Here is a 21,530-nt window from a genome sequence, read left to right on the forward strand (position 1 = left end):
CGAAAAAAAAAAAAAAAACTTGCCGAACTCGTTTGCGGGAGGCACCACCGGGGCGGCTCCGCTCGATGCGGCGGCGGGGCCGGCGCTGAGCCCCGCGGCCGGTGCCGAGCCCCGCGGAGCCATGGCCATGGTGGCCGGCGGATGGGGAGAGCCCAACGGCGGCGGCGGCGGCGGCGGGGAGGAGGCGGCGTCCCCCGCGGGCGGCGGCAGCGACGCGGAGCACGGCGAGGAGGAGCGGGCCGGGGCCGCCGTGGACTGCGTGGTGTGCGGGGACAAGTCCAGCGGGAAGCACTACGGGGTCTTCACCTGCGAGGGCTGCAAGAGCTTCTTCAAGCGCAGCATCCGCAGGAACCTCAGCTACACCTGCAGGTACCGGGGGGGGGGGTCTTGGGGGGCGCCTGGGGGGGGGGGTGTCCCCACCACCACCACCCCCCTTCCTGGGGTAGGGCAGCGGCGCGGTGGCGGGTCGGAGGGTGGTCCCCGGTGGCACCGGTGCGGGTCACTGGTGTGGCTCTGCAGTGGCCTCTGCGCTGGCCCTGCTGTGGCTGCGTGGTGGCCTCGCTGCAGCAGGAACGGGGGCACCGGTGTGGCCGGACGGGGGGCCCCGGTACCGGGTAGGGGGTCCTCCGGCACGATCGGTGGCCCACGGTGCAGCACAGGGTGCCCGGCACGGCTCGGGGGTCCCCGGAGCAGCACAGAGGTTCCCCCTCGGTACAGCCCTGGCGTCTCCCGGCAGAGCACAGGCGTCTCCTGGTGCAGCACGAGGGTTCTCCCAGGAAAGCACAGATGGCCCCCCCAGTACAGCACAGTGGCCCCCCGGTGTAGCACGGGGGTCTCTGGTGTAGCACAGGGATCCCCTCCAGTACGGCACAGTGTCCCCCAGTATGGCAGAGGGATCCACCAGAGCAGCACAGGGGTCCCTTCCAGTACAGACAGGGATCCCCCAGTACAGCACAGAGATCCCCCCCAGTACATCTCAGTGTCCCCCCAGTACAGCACTGGGATCCCTCCATGCCCTGCACCCCACCCCAGCAGCCCCCCGGCCCCCGGGATGCGTGTGCTGCGTTCCCTGTTCCCGGGGCCCTCGGGCACAGCCGGTGTCCGGATCCTCGTCATCCTCACCCGCCGCTGCTCCGGCATTAATTGTGCCCGTGAGTCACTCCGGTCACGGCCGCTGCCCCCGCGCAGCGCGGCAGGACCGAGCCGGCCGGAGGTGCCGGGAGCCCGGGCACGGATCCGCTGGGGGGCCGGGAATAGGGACCCGCTGGGATACCCGGGTGAGGGGCTCTGCCAGCCCCCCGAGCGCTGCCGTGGATCCAGGCCCACCAGCAGGACCGGGAGATGACCCCTGGCAAGTTGGGAGCTGCCAATAACTCCGGAGTTTCTCGGGCTCGGAACAAGGATGGGGCTTGGCTGGTGCTTGGAGGGGAGACCCCCCATGTCAGGCTGCTCCCAGGGAGGGAAATACCTCCATAGGGGCTGGATCCGAGCGCTTCCAGCGGCGTTTTCCAAACCAGTGGGAGCGCTGCGAGGATGGCACTGACACCCCATCCATGGGCATCCCTCATCCGTGGGGCACCCCATCTCCACACCCCGCTCTCTGCATGCCCAGGGAAGGGGTCGGATGCTTCGAGGGAAGGGAAGGGAATTGTCTGGGAGCCGCTTTGCTCCCGTTTGGGCGGCCTAGATTCGTCCTCCCCCGTGCGCGGCGGCTCCGCTCCCGGCAGCTCCCGGCAGCTCCCGGCTCCGGTCCCGGCTGACGTCAGCCAGGCAGCTCGTGGCCGTGGCGTGGGGCCCCCCGGGCTGGCAGCGTGGGGCAGGGGCCGCTTCCCGTGTCCCCACGGCCCCGAGCGTGTCCCGTCTCCCGCCCCGTGGCCGCGCCGCGCGCGGAGGCGTCGCCCCGGCCCTGCCTCAGTTTCCCCTCCGGAGCGGCGGGATCCGCTCGGCTCGGGATTAATGATTTGAAGATGGGGAATACAGATGGCTTTTGAGAAATTCCAGCTTCCTGGAACAAAGGGAAGGCCGAAGCGGCTCCCTGGGAGACGGACGGACGCTGCATCCCAGATTGCCGGGGTGACGGGGCTCGGATCCCCCGGGATTTTATCCCGCCCTCGTCCCCGCCCGGGGTCTGGGCTCCCACTTGTGATGTTTGGGGTTTGTTGTTTTTTTTTTTTTCCTCTTTTTGTGCTGGGAAGTGATTTGGAGCAACAGAGGAACTGTTGGTTTTCCAAGTGGGGAGTGAAGTGTCGGAGGGGCCGGGAACAAAGCTCCCCCGGCAGCCCCGGCATCCGCTTTGTTCCGGAGTCAAAAGCGGCACCGAGCCCCGATGGCGCTAATTTGAATATTAAAAGTGAGTTGGATTCAGTTTAGTTCTTGCACTAAATAATTACCCGCTCTAATTACATAATTAGCACAGTCGACGCCTTTTGTAGCCTCGAAGTTTCCCAGGTCGCTGCTGCCTTTTCCATTGGAAAACTCGTTAGGAGCTGCTGAGGTGGTTTTGGGGAGGTTTTCCCGGTGCCCCGAGGGCGCGGTGAGGGGCAGCCAGGTGGGTTTCTGCACTGGGAGGGAGCCAAGACGGTTTTTAGGGGGGTTTCCCAGTGGAAATCCCTGACTGTCTCGCCCCTGGAGCCGTGTGGGAATCGGGGAGACTCGTGTCAGGGTTCCAGCCGGGTGGGTTTGTCCATTGGAAAGGAGCCGAGGTGATTTTGGGGGGTTTTCCTGGTGCCCCGAGGCCGCAGTGAGGGGCAGCCAGGCCAGTTTGTCCACTGAAAACCTTGTTAGGGGCTGCTGGCAGGAGCTGAGATGATTTTTGGGAGGTTTTCCCGGCGCCTTGAGGCCGTGGTGAGGGGCAGCCAGGTGGATTTGTCCGTTGGAAAGGATCTGAGATGATTTTGGGGGGGTTTTCCTCATTCCCCAAGGCCGCAGTGAGGGTCAACCAGATGAGTTTATTCACTTCAAGGGAGCTGAGATGATTTCTGGGGGGGTTTTCCTGGCACCCCAAGGCCGTGGTGAGGGTCAACCAGGCGAGTTTATTCATTTGAAGGGAGCCAAAATGGTTTTGGGGGGGCTTTTCCTGGTGCCCTGAGGCCGCAGTGAGGGTCAGACAGGCAGTTTTGTCCACTGGAAAGGACCTGAGATGATTTTTGGGGCCTTTCCCGGTGCCCCAAGGCCGTGGGGATGGTCAGCCGGGTGGTTTTGTCCCTTGGAAAGGACCTGAAATGATTCTGGGGGGGTTTTCCTGGTGCCTCGAGGTCACGGTGAGGGTCAACCGACCGACTTGATTCATTTGAAGGCAGCCAACGTTATTTTTGGGGGGGGTTTTCCCGGTGCCCCGAGGCCACGATGAGGGTCAGCCGGGCGGGTTCGCCCTCTGGAAAGGGACTGGGATGATTCCTGGCAGGGTTTTCCAGGCGCCCCGAGGCCGTGGTGATTAATTCACTTGGAGGGGAGCCAAAATGATTTTTTTTTTTTGGGGGGTGGGGGGGCTTTTCCCGGTGGCCCCCCCAGGCCTCAGCAGAGGGTCATCCCGGCGGGTTTGTCCTCTGGGAAGGCGCTGAGGTGGCTTCTGGGAGGTTTTCCCGGCGCCCTGGGGCCGGGGAGGGGGGCGGGCGGGCGGATCCTCCCGGCGCTGGATCCCGGCAGCCGGAGATGAAGTTGTCACCCGCCGCCTTGATTAGTTATCGCTCCTCCGCCGGCACAAGTTTTCATCGGGAGCACGTTCCGGAGCGCAGCGGTGATGTTCGGGATGAATTAATTCCGGTTGGAGCGCCGTGGGAATCCCTGCCTGCCTCGCCTCTGGAGCCGTGTAGGGATTGAGGAGATTCGTGTCAGGATTCCCGGGCAGGGCCGAGCGATTCCCGGCCCTGCCTCCTGCTTTATCCGCTTTAATTTATCCCAGATTCCCTGCTCCCACCCCTCTCCCCCCCCTCCTCTCTGTTCGCTGCTGGGCTGGGATGTGAGAATCGGCGTCTCCCCTTGGAATGGGGGCTGGGGGGGGGTTGGATGCTGATAATAATTCCGTTTGGGGATGGAATTATTCCGTTGGGCATGGAATTATTCCCTGCAGGAGCAGAGCTCAGCAGTTGCTCCGGGGGATGGCTGCTGTTGCCTGGAATGCCGTGCTCGGGGATGGATCCCTGTGCCAGGGGTGGGCATGACCCCCTTCCAGGCTCCCAGGGGATTTGGGGAGGGGGAACATCCCTCTGTCCCCCTCCTCTGGGGGCTCGTGGGCTCAGCACCGCCCCAGCCCCGTAGGAAATAGTTGGAATTCCTTGAAATTCCTGGCGTGTCTGGTGGGCAGGCAGGGAGCTGCTGCCATGGGACACCCTCCCCGGCCCTACGTGTCCCCAGGGACTGGAGCCCGGGGGGGTCTTCCCAGCCTCCCAAGAGCCCCGGGCAGCGCCGGCAGCAGGATCTGGAGGAGAATGTAGGAAATGGTTGTTCCCATAGGATCAGAGCACGGAGGGAAGGGCTGTGACCGAGGCCAGTGGGAAGGGGGTGGTGAAAGAGCTCGGGGGGGGGCTCAGGGACCCCTTGGGGGGGCTCACCCCTTCCTGGCCCCTCACCTGCTCCTGATGCTTCCCGCAGATCCAACCGGGACTGCCAGATCGACCAGCACCACCGCAACCAATGCCAGTACTGCCGCCTCAAGAAGTGCTTCCGAGTGGGAATGAGGAAGGAAGGTAATGGGGACGAGGGGTGGGGGCACTTCCCAGCGTGGCCTGGGACTCCCTGGGATATCCCTGTTTCCAACAAACCCCCCCCACCCCATCGGCCCCTTTTTTTGGTGGTTTTTGGTTTTCCCTCCTCTCCTCACTCCCCCCTCCCCCGTGTGTTTGTTTGGAAAAGCCTCGGGCTGACAAGGGGACACGCCTGGAGCAGGGATCACCTGCTGGGATGGGCTCCTGGATCCCAGCAAATCCCACAGCCTGCTTTCCTCCCGCTCCCCCTCACCTGGGGGGGGGGGTGAGAACCCCAAATGCTTCTGCATCCAGGATGATCCCAAAAAAACTCCGGTTTATCCCCCCAGAATCCCCAATCCCTGGGGCTGGGGCTGTGCCAGGATGGGGATGGAGGTGCTGTGGCTGCTCCGTGGCAGGTGGCATTGACACAGGGAGGAAGAGGGGACGGATGCTGGAAGCAGGACAGTAATTCCCTCTTTTCCAGAGGAGTTGGGATGGCATTATTGCCACTTAGCATGATTTAGAGCTCTCATTTAAGTGCCTCACGAACAGCCCATAAATTAATTACCAGGGATTGAGCAAATACTGGGCACTAATGGGGGTGGGGGGAGCCGAAAAATGGCTCTTCCTGCCTGCAATTAGGAGCGGGAGCTCCGGGGCAACGGCGCTTCCAGGGGGGACGTTTTGTGTGGGAATAAATGATTCCTGCCATGCCATGACCCCGGGCAGCGACTGCAGCCGGCGTGGGGGGGCTGTGGTGCCAGCTGGGCACCCAGCCTGGCGTGGCCGGGGCCGTGGGTGCTGGTGGGAGCTGATGGATCGCCGGGATATTAAATGGACGAGCGTGGCTCGCGCCACCTCCCTCCCCTCGGGCGCCTCAGAGCTGCTCCTCGTCCCTTGGGATGGCAGGACGTGGCTCTGCTGGGGGGGGGTGGGATGCTGGGGGGGCGGTGGGAGCATCCCCGTGGCAGGATATGGCCCTGCTGGGGATGTCAGGATGGTGGGAGCGTCCTTGTGGCAGGATAGGGCTGTGCTGGGAACGCTGGGCAGGCGATGGGAGCATCCTTGTGGTAGGATGTGGGAATGCTGGGGATGCTGGGAATGCTGGATGGCTGGCAGGAGCATCCTTGTGGTAGGATATGGCCCTGCTGGGGATGTGAGGATGGTGGGAGCATCCTTGTGGCAGGATAAGGCTCTGCTGGGGATGCTGGGGATGCTGGACAGGTGGTGGGAGCATCCTTGTGGTAGGATATGGGAATGGTGAGGATGCTGGGAATGCTGGGCAGGTGGTGGGAGCATCCTTGTGGTAGGATATGGGAATGCTGGGGTGTCAGGATGGTGGGAGCATCCTTGTGGTAGGATATGGGAATGCTGGGGATGTCAGGATGGTGGGAGCATCCTTGTGGCAGGATATGGGGATGCCAGGGATGTCGGGGTGAATGGTGGGGACATCCCCGTGGCAGGCTGTGGGGGTGGTGGGTGGGCGGTGGGAGCACCCCCATCCTTCCCCACCCTTCCCGTGGGCACCGGGAACGCCGGGAGCGGGATGAGTTTATCCGGCAGGACCCCCCCACGGCTCCTCTCGTCCCGCAGCCGTGCAGCGGGGCCGGATCCCCCCGAGCCACTCCAGCACCAGCCCCAACACCATCCCCAGCGGGGAATACTTCAACGGGCAGCCGGTGTCGGAGCTCATCTCGCAGCTGCTGCGGGCTGAGCCCTACCCGGCCGCCCGCTACGGCTCCCAGTACGCGCAGCAGGGCAGCGTGATGGGCATCGACAACATCTGCGAGCTGGCCGCCCGCCTGCTCTTCAGCACCGTGGAGTGGGCCCGCAACATCCCCTTCTTCCCGGAGCTGCCCGTGTCCGACCAAGTGGCGCTGCTGCGGCTCAGCTGGAGCGAGCTGTTCGTGCTGAACGCGGCGCAGTCGGCGCTGCCGCTCCACATGGCCCCGCTGCTGGCGGCCGCCGGCTTCCACGCCTCGCCCATGTCCGCCGACCGCGTCGTCTCCTTCATGGACCAGATCCGCATCTTCCAGGACCAGGTGGAGAAGCTCAACCGGCTCCAGGTGGACTCGGCCGAGTACAGCTGCCTCAAAGCCATCGCGCTCTTCACGCCCGGTACGGCGGCGGTGCCGGGGGGGGTTTGGGCCGGGCCGGGGGTGGGAGCGACCAGGGAGGGGGTGTCTGCTGTTTTCCTGGGGGTTTGGGGTCTGGGGAGTGTCTGGAGAGGGCAGAGGGCCCTCCTCACCTGGCATTGTAGCGTCCCAGCGTGTCCGTCGGGATGCAGGGATGAGCTTCCCAGGGTGATGGGAGTGGGATCTGCAGGAGTGCAAATACCCCCTGGAAAACAGGGAGGTGGGAGCCTCGTCCCTTGGTCCATCCATGCTCTTCCCGTGCCACAGAGGTGGTTTTGGGGTCCAGGGAGCACCCGGGTCCTGTTCCCTGGTACTTTCCCCCTGTGGTGTGTTGCATCCTGGGTTTCTCTGGATACAGGGATGAGCCTCCCCGGGGTGGTGGGAACAGAACAGATCTGTAGGAACACAGATACCCTCAGGGAAATGGAGGGGGACCTTGGGGAGCCCCATCCCTCGGTCCCTCCGTGCCCATCCCACGCTGCAGCAGCGGCGTTGGGGTCCGGGGAGCATCCGGAGGTGGCAGAGGGTCCTCGTTCCCTGGCACTTCACCGCCGTGGTTTTGGTCATCCCGGCGTGCCCATGTGGGTGCAGGGACGAGCGTTCCCTGCAGGAATGCGAATACCCCCTGGAAAACCGTGAGGGTTTTCCCTTGTCCTTCCCAGGACTTTCCCAGTCCTTGCTGGTGGGCGCGTCCACGAGGCGGGAATTCGGGGCTGGGGGCTCCCCGGGGGTGTCCGGGGGTGTGTCCGACCGGTGCTCCCCCGTTGTCTTGCAGACGCCTGCGGGCTGTCGGACCCGGCGCACGTGGAGGGGCTGCAGGAGAAGGCGCAGGTGGCCCTGACCGAGTACGTGCGCTCCCAGTACCCGTCGCAGCCGCAGCGCTTCGGGCGGCTGCTCCTGCGGCTGCCGGCGCTCCGGGCCGTGCCCGCCGCCCTCATCTCCCAGCTCTTCTTCATGAGGCTCGTGGGCAAGACGCCCATCGAGACGCTAATCAGGGACATGCTGCTGTCCGGGAGCACCTTCAACTGGCCCTACGGGACGGGGCAGTAGGGACGGAGCGCGGGGGGGACGTCCCGGGATCGCCCCCGGCAGCCGGACGCGGATTCGTTCCCGCGGCGTCCCTGGGGTGGAACTGTGCTGGCCCTCGGCCCCAGAGCTCTGTCTGCCACAGGAGGGGGCCCTGCTCCCCGCAGGAGCTGTGGGGTCACGGTGGTGTCCCCAAAAAGCAGCGGGGGCGTGGCGTTGTCCCCCTGAATCCGAAGGTACTCTCCGTGTCGCCGCCGTTGGACACCGGACTGTTCTGGACCCCGCGGAGCTTCCCGGCCCCCCCCCGGTTCCCCCCCCCCAGGGACTTTGGAGCATCCCCAGGGCTGGTTCCTCTCCCCCCTGTGGAACTCGGAGCATCCCAAGGGACCTCGGAGCACCCCCGGGGCTGGTCCCTCCCTCTGCCTCTGTGGTGGAGCCCCAGGGAAGGGGGATCCCACCCCCTTCGCTCCTCCAAATCCGGATTTCAGGTGTCGGAAGGCTCAGGCAGGAAGGAGGTGGGAGATGGGACCAGCCAGGCTGGGACCCCTGGCTCTGTCCCCCCCCCCGCTCCAATCCTGGGAATCGTGGAAAAAAGGGTCATTTTAGAGCCCCTTTGTGCCCAGCAGGCCGGATCCAGCCTCGAGGACTGATGTGCTGAGCTTGGAGCAGCCCCGTTTTGGGGCTGGTCCCACCTCCCACTGAAGCATCTCCGGCATGAGGGGGCACCGGGAGGACACGGGGACAGAATGGGGGGCGCAGGAGGGGCTGGGGGGGTTTTTTGGGGTGTGAACAGCACCCAGCCCTTCCCCCTGGGCTCATTCCTGCTTTTCCCCCCCTCAGGCCAAACCCAGCACCCCCCCCCCTCCCCACAGCGGGGGTGCCAGCAGCCCCCTCCCCACGGTCCTGTGCCTCCCTGGGGGTTTTTTTAAGCCACATTTGGGCGAGAAAGGAGATTTTGGGGGACCAAAATCAGGCTGGAAAGGGGTGATGCTGGGGGGGGGGGGGTCCCCAGGGCTGGAGGGGGCACATGGAAGCAGGGGGGGGTGGGCAGAGCCAGCCAGGAGGGATCAGAGAGGGGTCCCCCCCCTCGGTGTGACAGACGGCGTCAGGATTAGCCGGGATTTGGCATTTAGGTTGATTCACTGAAAATATAATCCTTGTTCAATGATACTAAACAAATGAGTTAAGTCAATAAAAGATGTTTCTTACAGCCCTGGGGGTCTGGTGTGAGCAGGGATTTGGGGGGGGGGGCTCATCACCCACCCCGGGGGGATGGAGCCAAGTGGGGGGATGTGATCCCTGCCCCCCAAAAATATGGAACCCCTATAAAATCCCTAAAATTGGATGTTTTATGGGTAATCTGGGGATTTGGGGGGGGTTCCTGGGTGATGGTATTTAACATGGGGGGGGGGGGAGGATCCCTTGGGAATAAATCCTGGTGAGGCAGAGCTGGATCAGCAGGAGGGAGGGGAGGAGTCAGCACAGGGGTTGGGATTGGGGCTTTTGGGAGGGGATTGGGGTCCCCCTTTCAAGGTGGGGGGGTGGTTTGGGGGACTCCCCCCCCCCGTCACTCTCCCCCTGTGCCCCCCCAAGCCCCTTTCACACTGACCCCAATTTAAAATCAATAGATACACTTCATTTATTTAAAAAAAAAAAATAATTGAAATATTACACAGTTTCAAAGAGTTCCTTATAAAATATCACCGGGGGGGGGTCCCCAAAGGGGTTCTTCCCCCCCCCCAAACCCCTGGGGGGCCCGAGACCAAGGCGTTCTCTGCCCCCCACCATGGGTTGGTACCCCAACCCCTGTGAAGGCACCCAGGGGGGTGCAGACCCCCCCAAAAAAACATACTTACAGGAGTGGGAGGGGCCCCACAGGATGGGAAGGCACTGGGGGGGGCACTCACAGGGTGGGGGGGACACTGGGGGGGGGGTCACACCAGCAGCTGCCTCCAGCCCCCCAGCCTTGGCACCGGGGCGGTTTTGGGGGGATTTTAGTACAACAAAAGGCACAAAATGCCCCAAAGTCTTTGCAGAGGGGGTGGGGGGGAGCAGAGGGCCGACCCCCCGTGCCCCTCTTTCCGTGGGGGGGGCTCAGGTCACCCCCGGACCTTGTCGTAGTCGCTCACCATCCGCTTGATGTGGAAGAGTTTGTTGCGCAGGGTTTTGGTCTCCAGCTTCTTGCTCTGGTAGTCGGGGCTCTGAAAGGCAGCAGGGCGCTGGCATCGGGGGTGGGGGGCACGGGGGGGCGCACAGGGAGGCAGGTAAACCCCCCCCACACAGCCGTGTCACCCCCCACCTCCCCGACTCACCCTCTTCTGGTCCTTGAGCCTGTTGTACTCCTCGGCCAGGTCCTGCGGAGGGAAGGGCAGGAGGGGGGTCACAGGGGGGGCACAGGGGGGGCACAGCTTGGGGAGCACCCCAGGGGGGTAGAAGTGCTGCCATGTGCTGTCCCTGGTGTCCTGCAGCACCCTGAGGTTCCACAGCATCCATCCCAGATCCTCCCCAGCATCCGCCCCCAGCGCCCGGAGGCATCCCAAGGCTCCCTGACATCCACCCCTGGTGCCCTGCAGCATCCCAGAGCTCCAAAGCATCCATCCCAGCTCCTCAGCACCCATCCCAGTACCCTGCAGCATCCCAGCTCCTCAGCACCCATCCCAGCACCCTGCAGCATCCCAGCTCCTCAGCACCCATCCCAGTACCCTGCAGCATCCCAGAGCCTCAGCACCCATCCCAGTACCCTGCAGCATCCCAGCTCCTCAGCACCCATCCCAGTATCCTGCAGCATCCCAGATCCTCTGCAAAAATCATCCCCCCTGCCCTGCAATGCTCTGGATCCCCCACACCCATCCCTGTGCCCCGTGGCCTCCCAAGGCCCCACAACATCCATCCCCAGCATCCTGAAGCCTCCCGAATTCCCCATGACATCCATTCTCTGATGCCACACAGCGTCCCAGAAGCTCCACAAAAACCCATCCCCAGCGCCCTGCAGCATCCCGGGACCTCCTGAGCACCCATCCCAGCTCCTCAACATCATCCCCAACGCTCTCCAGCATCCCATACCCTCCACAACACCCATCCCAGCTCCTCAACATCATCCCCAACACCCTCCAGCATTTCACACCCCCCACACACCCATCCCAGCTCCTCAACATCCATCCCCAACACCCTCCAGCATTCCATACCCCCCCACACCCATCCCAGCTCCTCAACATCATCCCCAACACCCTCCAGCATCCCATACCCTCCACAACACCCATCCCAGATACCCAGCATCCATCCCCAATGCTTTCCAGCATCCCACACCCCCCACACACCCATCCCAGCTCCTCAGCATCCATCCCCAACACCCTCTAGCATCCCATACCCCCCCACACACCCATCCCAGCTCCTCAACATCCATCCCCAACACCCTCCAGCATCCCATACCCCCCCCAACACCCACCCCTGCTGCCCTGCACCATTCCCAAGGCTCCCCCCCCACCCCTTCCCACCCCCCACCGTGTGCCAGCGCTGCCACGGCTCCCACCTGGTACTGGGGGCTGTCCTCGGGGACACTGTCCAGCTGCTTCCCGAGCTGGCCCAGGCGGTCGTTGACGGCGTCCATGTGGGCACAGAGCTCCTTGTAGCGCCTCAGGTCCGAGTCGAACTCCTGCTTGTACCTCTGCCGCGTGGCGTCCGAGGAGATGGGGGGGTACAGGCTGGGGGGGGTGGGGGGCACAGTGAGTCCCCCAGGGGCGGCTCCAGCTCCGGGGGGTGCTCCGGGGGGTCCCCAGCTCACCTGGCCCACTGGTCGGGGTCCCGCTCGTCCCCGGACTCCACGGCCGTGGTGTAATCGGTCTCGTACTGGGACTCGTCCAGCTCCGGGTTCCGGCGGCGCCGGCGCCCGCGGCGCGTGGGGGGCTTGGGGTTGGGGGGCTGCTCCCGCCCCTTCCCCTCCGCGGGGCTCGGCTCCTGCTCCGGGGGGTCCCTGCGGGGGACACAGCGGGGTCATGGAGGGGATGGACACCCAGACCCCCTTCCCTTGGCTCCTGCTCCAGGGGGTCACTGCAGGGACATGGGGGTGTCACAGAGGGGACAAACACCCAGACCCCCTCCCTGCACCCTCCCTTGGCTCCTGCTCCAGGGGCTCACTGTAGGGGCTCAGGGGTGTCACAGAGGGGATGTACCCCCTAGACCCCCCTCCCTTGGCTCCCGCTCTGGGGGAGCGGGGGGACAAACACTTGAGGGGACAAACACTCAGACCCCCCTCCCACACCCTCCCTCAGCTCCCGCTCCGGGGGGTCCCTGCAGGGACACGGGGGTGTCACCGAGGGGGTGGATGCCCAGACCCCCTCCCTGCACCCTCCATGGGCTCCCGCTCTGGGGGGGTCCCTGCAGGACACACGGGGGTGTCACCGAGGGGATGTACCCCCCAGACCCCCCCCTCCCTTGTCTCCCACTCTAGGGGGGTCCCTGCAGGACACACGGGGGTGTCACAGAGGGGAAGTACCCCCCAGACCCCCCTCCCTGATCTCTGGGGGTCCCTGCGGGGTCCCAGGGGTGTCACAGAGGGGACAAACACCCGCCCCCCCCGGCCCTGCCCACACTCACCCGCGGGTGCTGTAGGTGCCCGAGGGGTAGAAGCCGTTCGGGGGGGGGCTGTAGGAGGGGGGGCTGTAGGGGGGGGCGGTGATGGGGCTCGTGGGCTTCTCCGAGTAGGCCAGAGTGGCCGTCTCGTCCTGGGCACTGGCCCCGTCCGTCACGTTCTTCACCTGCAGCGGGGACGGGGGTCAGGGGGGTCCGGGCTCGAGGGGGGGACACTGCCCAGCCCCCCCAGCAGGGCACGGTGGGGACAAAGGGGACACCAGTGTCTGTCCTGTGCAGCAAATCCTGCGGCAGGTCAATGATGGTGAGGGGTTGTTGGTCCCCTCAGGGCCCCCAAACTCCCCAGGGACCCCTAAAACCCCACCAGCTGCTGCAGGAGCTTTTTGAGGGGCAGACCCAGGGTGACAAAGGACTGACATTCCCTGGGAACCCCCAAACTCCCAGGGACCCCCCAAACCCCACCAATGGTTGCAGGACCTTGTCAGGGGGCAGTCCCGGGACCAGTGGGGACACAGGGCAGTCAGAACCCCAAACCCCCCCCAGAATCCAGGAATGAGCCCCGGCAGAGCTGCACTGGGGTGTCCCACGTGGCTATGGGGGAAAAAGGAACGAGGGGAGGCCCCCTGGGTGGGCAACACAGCATCTGGGGAGGGGGAGGCTGGACAAGGACCCACAGACCCCAGAGCCCCCGTAGGGCAGAGGGGGGTCCCACTGGGGGACAAGAACAGACGGACACAGCTCGGGGGGCTCTGACACCCCCAGGGTGACACCTCCCGGGCTTTGGGGGCGTTCCTGGCCCCTCATCCAGCACTTCCCCACCCTGGACCCCCATCGCCCCCCTGGCACGGCCGGGGCTCCTCCAGGAGGACGCGGGGTGTCCGTCTGTCCCCCCTCCTGCTTCCTTCCTGGCCTTTGTGGGCTGTTTGTGCCGGAAGCCGGTCCCTGCCGGGAGGGGGGCCCTGGGGACATCCGGCCGGTCACGCCGCTTCCGACGGCACCTTCCCCCCCACTAACGAAGCCACGGCTAATTGGGGGCCGCCAGGTGACAGGGCCAGCGGCGTGGGGACAGCCGTGTCCCCGGGCCACGCCGGGACGGCAGCGGGGTGGCCGCGGTGGCTCCCGCCCGCTCGAAGGTCACCCCGTTATCTCGGTCCCATAAAACGGGAACAGGACGTCCCAGGAGGGAATCACACCCTGAAACCTCCCCAGCCGAGGGGGGGTGTCACCTGAGGGTGACCCCACGGCGTCACCAAGCCAAGAAGGACCCCCCCAGGGGACCCCGGGGAGTGGGGCCCTGTGTCCCAGAGGGGCAGGAAATGCTTTGCAAGGGAGGGACTTTAACCAAATAAATAAAACCCCAACAAAGGGATTGCTGCGAAATGAAAAATAAATATTGGACTTGCAGGCGAGGGTGAGGCTTGGGAACATGGGAGAGAGGAGTGGGGACAGGGAGAGAGGAGTGGGGACATGGGAGAGAGGAGTGGGGACATGGGAGAGAGGAGTGGGGACATGGGAGAGAGGAGTGGGGACATGGGAGAGAGGAGTGGGGACAGGAGAGAGGAGTGGGGACATGAGGGACGGAGAGAAAGACATGGGGGGACCCAGACATGGAGCACAACATGGGGGCACACGAGAAGCAAGGTGTGGGGACACGGGGGGACACAAGGGGACACATGGAACAAGGTGTGGGGGGACACATGGAGTGAGGTGGAGGGACACACAGAGCACAGCCCAGATTTCCAGGGCTGGAGAACTCCAGGTCTGCACTGAAGGATGGGGATGAGGACAGGATGGGGACAGGGACAGGGAGGGAACCCCCGGGGGGAACCTGGGCAGCCCCTCCTCACCCAGAGCACAGCAGCACCCCCAAAGCCATGCTCTGCACATTCCCAATCCTCCTTCCCTGCGGGATGCTGCGGGCATTCCTGAACCCTGCCCAGGCTCAGGGAGCTGCAGAGCCGGGGCAGGACGTGGCACATCCCCGGGCCAGGCTGGGACCAGCACCGGGGGGGGTCCCCACCATCCCCCTCGCGGGGACGAGGCTCAGGGGAGCTGTAAATCCCTCGGCTTCCTGCTGGCACATCCCCGCAGAGCCGAGTTAATCATTGCCCAGACCGAAACCGCGCGGTGTGGCCAGGCAGGTCCCCGGGCAGTGTCCCCTGGCAGTGTCCCCTGGCTGCTGTTTTGGGCACTGTCCCGTGGCCAGCGAAGGGGCCAGGACCCGGCCAACACTCCAGCAGGGAGCCCCTGGCCCCCAGCCCGTCAGGTCCCGCCCTGTTTGCCTTTCAGCGAGCTCCAGACCAGCCCGCCCAGTTTTTGCACGCCGGGAAAAGCTCGGTGGTGTCAGGGAATGGCAAAGGCTGGGAAAACACGGGGTGACAGGGAGGGACACGGCGGGTGTGACAACGGGGTGTGCAAACACACCGGGACTGGGCTCTGGGGTGCCAGGCTGGGCAAGGGGAGGGGTCCCCAAACAGACCTGGGGTCCCCACACCCTCCCTGCGCTCACCCCGGCACATCCCGACCCACCCCTGCCTTGGGAATGTCCGGCACAGGGCAGGCAGGGAGGAAGCTCACAGGGATTCCCCCCCCCCTCAGGACCCCCAGCCCACCTCAGACTCACCCACTCCTCCACGTTGGGACCCTCCTGGGCCACCGGCACCTTGTCCCAGTAGATGTTTGGTTTTCCGTATTTCCAGATCTTGCTCCTCGTCTTGTGAGCGAAGAAGCAGATGAGGCAGAGGAGGATGACGATGAGGAACCCGCAGACGATGGCCACAGCCTGGAGGGGAGGAGGGAGGGGGCTCTCAGGGCAGGGGTCACAGGGGCTGGGTACCCTGCACCTCCCTGGGACGAGCGGGAATTGCTCCCTTCATCCCCAAATCCTCCTGATGTTGGACTCCCACCAGGGCGGGGGGAGAGGGGCAGGGTCCCCCCAGCCCGGGATGGAGCCCTTCAGGGGTTCCAGAGATTTAGGGGCCAGGGTAAGCAATGGAGGGTGGTTTGTTTTCCCACGGGGACAGGACAAGTTTGGGATTTGGGAAGCAGCGTGGAGCTGGCAGCCTCCAGCACCTCCCTGCAGCACCCCGACCCCAGCGCCGGCTCAGCCACGCGCCAGCTCCCACACCAGGCATCCCAAAGGGCTGCCGTGAGCCAGAGCCCTGCAGCCACACGGAAACCGGGATGGAGCAGGCCCTGCTTGGCCTTGGCAGGGAGCAGGAGCAGCCGGGGCCGGGCTCAGGAATGTGGCACGGCCGGCACGGCCGGATGGGAACCGGCAGCACCGGTCCAGCACATGGGCCACCAGCTGGAGCCCCGGGGCTGGGGACGGGGCTGGGCACGGGGGCTGAGGGCTCTGGCTGCCCCACGGACCCCTCGGGGTCCCGAGCCGGGCTGGTGGCACCAGCAGTGCCCAGCTGGCACCCTGACCCTTCCCAGCCCCGCAGAGTCCCGGCCCTGCTCCAACACTTTTACAGCCGGGGAGAACAAAGGTCCAGAAACTGGGTCTGTGTCGGGCCGAGAGCCCGTCCCGTCCCCTCCCCGAAACTCCCGGCGCAGGCAGATGGATCACCCCGCGTCCTCCCGCACCCCTGGGGTGCCCCAGCCCTTCCCACAGCCCTGGATCACCCCTACAGTCCCAGTTCATCCTGGATCCTCTCACAGCCCTGGATCATCCCAATTCCTCCCACAGCCCCAGATAATCCTGGTTCTTCCCACAGCCCCTGCTCAGCCCAATTCCTCCCACATCCCTGGATCACCCCGACTCCTCCTGCAGTCCCAGCTCATCCTGTTTCTTCCCACAGCCCTGGATCACCCCATTCCTCCCACAGTCCCAGATAATCCTGGTTCTTTCCACAGCCCTGGATCACCCCAGTCCCTCCCACAACCCCAGGACACCCCGATTCCTCCCAAAGCCCGGGATCACCCTGATTTCTCCCACAGCCCTGGATCACCCCAATTCCTCCCAGAGTCCCAGCTCATCCTGGTTCCCCCCCACATCCTCAGCTCATCCCAACTCCTCCTGCAGCCCTGGATCACTTGCCCCGGTTGCCGCTACACCCCCAGATCATCCCAGTTCCTCCCGCAGCCCCGGATCACCCCAAACTCATTAAAGACAGAGGGAAAACGCCGAGGGCAGGACGGGGACTGAGGGCAGGACACGTGGTCACCCACCCTCACCCTCCCCAGCTCCACACCCCGTGGGACGCAGCCCGAAGGGGTCCCTGCCCTCACCTCCTGGGGGTCCACGGTGCAGTAGTGGTACAGGTACTGGTTGAGGTAGGTGCTGCCGCTGTAGATCTGGCTGCACATGGTCAGCAGGGGGTTGTAGTAGTAGCTGCCCGTCATCTGCGCCTGGGGGTTGACGCCCACGACGTAGACGATGGAGGCGATGAGCATGGCCAGGGCCAGCACCGCGCTCACCACCAGCACCACCAGGTAGAAGCGGCGCGAGCGGGTGCTGCTGGACTTGCTGACGCCGGCCACGAAGAGCCCCAGCTGGGCCAGGAAGCAGAGCACGGCCATGGCGATCATGAAGCCGTTGGCCGCCCGCGGGTTGGTGACGCCGCCGTAGTACCCCCCGTAGCCGTACCCGTAGCTCAGCCCGCTGCCGTAGTAGCCGGAGCCGTAGTAACCCCCCAGGCCGTTGCCGTAGAGCCCCCCGAAGCCGTAGCCGTACTCCCAGGCCAGGGTGGAGGCCACGCAGGCGAAGATGGCGATGCAGAGCAGGATGACCGCGGCCTCCAGGATCCTCACCACGCCCGGCGGCGACGACCACTTGTAGAAGTGCTGCGGCACGTCCTCGATGTAGTAGGAGCCCGGCGGCGGCGAGCGGGCCCCGTAGTCGTAGCCGTAATCGCCCGTGGGGGCCCCGTAGCCCGTGGGGGGGCCGTAGCCTGTGGGGGGGCCGTAACCCATCGTGGGGCTGTCGTAGGACTTCTTGCTGAACATGGTGGCGGAGCCTGGGGGGGACACGGACGGAGAGTCGGAGCCGGTCGAGCGCCAGGAGGTGCCGGCATCGGCGCGAGGCGGAACCGCCGCGTTTCCACCGCCCCGTGGGGACTTTGGTCCCGTCCCCCCCCCAGTCCCGTCACCAGCACCGTCAACACCCGCCCAACGCCGCGGCACCAGAGTCAGCGCGGGGAAACTGAGGCACGGGCACAGTGAGTCACCGGCGGCGCCCGGCCCGTCACGCCCCGGCCCACGCCGGGGACCCCAAAACCCCCCCCCGGCCTCCCAGACCCCCCCCCACCGCGGCCCGAGGAACCGGGGATTGTTTAAATTCTCCTGAAAGCAGCAAAGCGCTTACCCGGGGCCCGCCCCCGCCCCGAGGGTGCCGCCGTAAGCAGATCTGAAGGATTAAAGAGGAAAATAATAATAATAATAATAATAATAACAACGCGGGGCACGTGAGCGACAGCCCCCAGGAAAGTGGCGAATCGGTGCGTAAAAATTTGGGGGGGGTTCTCGAAATCGATGTGGGGACCCCCCCACGCGGTGCAGAGACCCCAGCCCGGAGCAGGGAGCAGCACCTGAATCAGGGGAAACCTGAAGCCCTGTGGGAAATCCAACCCGGGCCCCCATTCTGGCGGAGCTCAGCGGCAGGATCAGACCCCCGTGGTGGGTGGGGGGGTTGGGAGGACCCCTGACCAGCGGCAAGGGTGAGCACTGGGCCCCAGTGGTGCCCCCGGGGATTTGGGGCTGCCCGAGCCAACCCCTCCCCACTTCGAGTGTCCCAACACCCCCCGTCCCACAAACCCCCGAACCTCCCGATCGCGGTCGGATTCACCCCCGAGCTGATCCCCCCACCCTCCTGAGGGTCCGAGCGGCCACCGGGACCCGGCAGCTGCGGGGACCCCCCCCTCGAGCTGGACCGGGGGGTCTCCGGCTCCCGGAGCGGGAACCGGAGCGCGACGCCCCCCGGGGCCGGCGGGGAGGACACGGGAGGGGGGTCCGGGGGTCCCTTCCCCGCTGAGGGGGCACCGGGCGGGCAGCGCGACCCCCCGGGAGGAGCAGCGGCCTCTCGGCTTTGGGAGCCCCGGTACCGGTGGGGAACCCGGTGGGGACCCCGGTGGGGAGCCCGGTGCCGGTGGGGACCTCGGCGGCCGGTCCCGCGGGGGTCCCCGGTGAGACCCCGGTACCGGCGTGGAGTTCGGTGGTCGGTACCGGCGCGAGCCCCGGTGGGGAACCCGGTGGCACCGGAGGGGATTTCGGTGCCGGTGGGGACGCCCGTACCGGAGGGAAGCCCGGCGGGGACCCCGGTGCAGGTGGGGCGGCGGGGAAGGACGAACCCCCCCGTGCGCGGCGGGGCGCGGGGACCCCCCGTGCGCCCTCCCGCCCCGGGAGCCCGCTCGCCCCGCGGGGCCGCGGCCGGTACCGGGGCCGGTACCGAGGGGGGAGTCCCGTGGCCGCGGAGCCACTCACCTGCCGCCGCCTCCTCCGCTTTGTTCACCTTAAAATGGCAGCCGGGAGCGGCGGGAGGCGGCGGCGGCAGCGCTGCGGGACCGGCCCCGGGTCCCGCCCCCGGGAGGGGTGGGATGGGAGCACCGGGATCCGCCTTGGGGGGGGCGGTGAAATTGGGGGTGAAATCGGGGGGCGGCGAAATTGTGCCCCGTGCTGAGGGTCCCGAGGGCGCTGCGGTGGGACGGGGGCACCCGCTGCCCCCGGACACGGTGGGTGCCCCGGGATGCGCGTTAAGACGCCCGCAAAAAAACCTTGAGACACCCCCCGTTCCTAAAAAAAACCCAAAACCAAAACACCACCACGTTTCTTAAACCCGGTTACTGAATTAAAGCCACTTCAGCAGCTGCATCCCCTGCCCGGGGAGGGGAGTGAGGAGCTCCCCGATTCCCAGGGATGAGGTGGGGGCACAGCCGGGGCCTGGGGACGGGCAGGACCCACCCAGCGCTCGGGGGTCCCGGGGCCACGAGGCTCCACGAGGACCTCCAGAATGAGGAGCCGGTGGGTTTCCTCCCCTTTCGCGTGGGTGCGATGGGTCGGTGGGTACCGGGTGATCCCTGGTGGGTACTGGGTGATCCCCGCGGCATCGCCACCCCCTCCCCATCCCCTGGGGTGCCTCGGGGGGGGGGGAGGTGCCCAGGCCCGGGCACAGGCTCAGGAGCCACCGGCGCTGGGGTGGGTGACACGATTGTACTCCTGGATCCGCGCCTTGAGGTGCGTCAGCTTCTTCCTCAGGTACTCACAGCGCCGCTGCTTCTCCAGCCAGGCTGAATCCTGCCGGGAATAGCCCTGCCAAGGCACCGGGGTCTTGTGATGCCCAGGGCACACCCCCCCCCCGCTCCCCAGAACAAATCCTGAGCCCTCCCGCTGCTCACCCCCCTCCTCCTCACAAACTCACAGCGGTTGTGGGTCACGTCCCGGAGCCCCGCGGGGGGTTCAGCCCTAATGAGGTGGCTGGAGGTGACAAATCCGGAGGGCTCGGGGGCACCCAGAATTCCTCCGGCACCTCCAGCGCTTCCAAGACCTGCGGCAAAACCCTCCCCCAGGGCGCAGCCAAGAAATTCCAACGCTCATTAATTTTCCAGGAGCTGCCTTCGGGCGCTGCTGGTGCCAGCGGAGCCTGGGGGTCCACGTGTCTCCTCCCGTCCTCCCAACACCCTCTGCAGCCCCCCCCCGGCTCACCCCTAATCCCTGCAGAGAACGCCCAGCTCATCCCCATCACATCCCATCCTCAGCACCATCACAGGACGGTGCCCCGTGCCCACCCAGGGACCCACCGTCCCGCCCGGGGGGTGACGTGTGGCGCGGAGCTCCCGGTGCAGATCCACGTATTCCGCCAGCTGGTCCTGGAAGACGCCCTTGTAGCCCTCCCGCTGCCGGGGGCTCAGGATCGCCGGGTACCTCCTGCCCCCCCAAAACCACGGGGCTCAGGTGCTGCCCTCACCACCAGAACTCTCGTGGTTGGGTACCGGGGGGGGGTCCGTGACACCCCCGTGACCACCCCCGTCGCCAACGGGCCACTTACACCACGTAGTCGGGGACGGCACGCGGTCGGGGTGACAGTCGGGGGGCGACAGACCTGTCCCCCCGCTTCTCCTGCTCCCCGGCAGGACGGGCCCTCCCCGGGGGTCCCCGCGGTGGCACCACCTCGTCCTCGAAGGTGACACACCTGGCACGGGCTGGCGGCGGCTTCGGGACGCAAGGGGAGGGTGTGAGGGGTGAGGTGGCAGCGCCGCCGAGCCGGGGGGCAGGGCGGGGACCACCCGGGGCTGCCCCCGCTCCCGGTGACCGCGGGACCCCCGGGGACCTCCCGGGGCTTCCAGGTCACCTCGCCCCGCCACACGTGGAGGGACGGGAGGCTGCGGGCCGGGTGGAGCAGCGCCGGGAGGAAGAGGAGGGTGAGAGCAGAGACAGCAGCGAGGGGGGGCCGTGACACAGCCCCCCAAGACTGGCAGTCCCCCCCCCACTGCCAGCGACACGAGGGACATGAGACCCGAGGGGGCGGGGGGGCAGGAGGATGCTGCGGTCACCGAGGGGTGGTCGTCAGCCCCAGCCGCCCCAACGCCCCCAGGGCAGGACTTAGAGGGGGTCCAACGCCCCCAGCCCAGCCCGGGGGCTCAGCCCCCCGCCCCCGCTCCGTACCGGGTGGTCCCGGTGTCCCGGCGGGGCGGGGGGGCTCGGCCAGCGGCTCCCGGCGGTTTTGGGGTGACGGGGGTGCCCCGGGTGCATCCGGCTTCGCTCCCGCAGCTCCGGGCTGGGTCCCGCTGGAGGAGAAGCCCCGGGATGAGGGGGACGGGAGGGAGCCCCCCGGTCCCGGTGTCCCCGGCCCCTCCTCCGCGTCTCAGCTTCCCCCGCAGTCCCCGTCGCTCCCACGGGGGACACAACCGTGTCCGGGGGTGTCACCTCTGGGGCATGAACCGCCGTCCCAGTCCCCCCCAGCCTGGACTGGGATGGAAAGCACCCACTGGTGCTCCCAGCACCCAGGAGCAGGGACCCCTCTGGGCCCCCTCGAGTCCAGCAGCCGCTGGGTCACTCCCAGACGCTCCGTGTCCCCTCCTGTCCCCGTGCCAGCCCCTGCAGGGCAGCGTCCGGCCCCTGACCCCCGCCACCAACGTTACCTGCCCGTCTCATGGGGGGG

The 21,530-nt window shown here is 66.3% G+C and overlaps 3 protein-coding genes across 3 annotated transcripts; 1 reads left to right on the forward strand and 2 right to left on the reverse strand.

Moving 5' to 3' along the window:
- On the forward strand, positions 1–9,056 carry NR2F6 (nuclear receptor subfamily 2 group F member 6). The gene is made up of 4 exons (XM_027730999.2): positions 1–369; positions 4,591–4,685; positions 6,279–6,803; positions 7,596–9,056. The coding sequence occupies exons 1-4, from the start codon at positions 122–124 to the stop codon at positions 7,868–7,870; spliced, it is 1,143 nt and encodes a 380-aa protein (XP_027586800.1). The 5' UTR covers positions 1–121; the 3' UTR covers positions 7,871–9,056.
- A 404-nt stretch (positions 9,057–9,460) lies between these two features.
- On the reverse strand, positions 9,461–18,903 carry OCLN (occludin). Its single transcript, XM_027730994.2, has 9 exons — positions 18,857–18,903; positions 17,742–17,783; positions 16,667–17,394; positions 15,057–15,215; positions 12,440–12,600; positions 11,628–11,816; positions 11,376–11,547; positions 10,159–10,200; positions 9,461–10,047 (listed from the first exon to the last, which is right to left on the reverse strand). Exons 3-9 carry the CDS (start codon positions 17,381–17,383, stop codon positions 9,946–9,948), a joined length of 1,542 nt encoding a protein of 513 aa, XP_027586795.2. The 5' UTR covers positions 17,384–17,394; positions 17,742–17,783; positions 18,857–18,903; the 3' UTR covers positions 9,461–9,945.
- A 643-nt stretch (positions 18,904–19,546) lies between these two features.
- Positions 19,547–21,523, reverse strand: OCEL1 (occludin/ELL domain containing 1). Its single transcript, XM_039389874.1, has 5 exons — positions 21,511–21,523; positions 21,035–21,156; positions 20,418–20,581; positions 20,170–20,296; positions 19,547–19,681 (listed from the first exon to the last, which is right to left on the reverse strand). Exons 1-5 carry the CDS (start codon positions 21,521–21,523, stop codon positions 19,547–19,549), a joined length of 561 nt encoding a protein of 186 aa, XP_039245808.1.
- Positions 21,524–21,530: the final 7 nt, after the last annotated feature.

This window comes from Pipra filicauda, unplaced genomic scaffold, assembly GCF_003945595.2.
Source record: "Pipra filicauda isolate LSUMZ 115617 unplaced genomic scaffold, ASM394559v2 scaffold781_size139286_pilon, whole genome shotgun sequence".
NCBI classification, from domain to species: Eukaryota; Metazoa; Chordata; class Aves; order Passeriformes; family Pipridae; genus Pipra; species Pipra filicauda.

Coding starts and splice junctions, on each gene's coding strand:
- NR2F6 (XM_027730999.2), top strand. CDS start 122: ATGGCCATGGTGGCCGGCGGATGGGGAGAGCCCAACGGCGGCGGCGGC. Junction 370..4,590: donor AACCTCAGCTACACCTGCAG/GTACCGGGGGGG, acceptor TGCTTCCCGCAG/ATCCAACCGGGACTGCCAGA. Junction 4,686..6,278: donor AGTGGGAATGAGGAAGGAAG/GTAATGGGGACG, acceptor CTCGTCCCGCAG/CCGTGCAGCGGGGCCGGATC.
- OCLN (XM_027730994.2), bottom strand. CDS start 17,383: ATGTTCAGCAAGAAGTCCTACGACAGCCCCACGATGGGTTACGGCCCC. Junction 15,216..16,666: donor GCACCGTGGACCCCCAGGAG/GTGAGGGCAGGG, acceptor CCTCCCCTCCAG/GCTGTGGCCATCGTCTGCGG. Junction 10,048..10,158: donor GGCTCAAGGACCAGAAGAGG/GTGAGTCGGGGA, acceptor GCTGCCTTTCAG/AGCCCCGACTACCAGAGCAA.
- OCEL1 (XM_039389874.1), bottom strand. Junction 20,582..21,034: donor CGGGACACCGGGACCACCCG/GTACGGAGCGGG, acceptor TGCGTCCCGAAG/CCGCCGCCAGCCCGTGCCAG. Junction 20,297..20,417: donor GCCGTCCCCGACTACGTGGT/GTAAGTGGCCCG, acceptor TTGGGGGGGCAG/GAGGTACCCGGCGATCCTGA.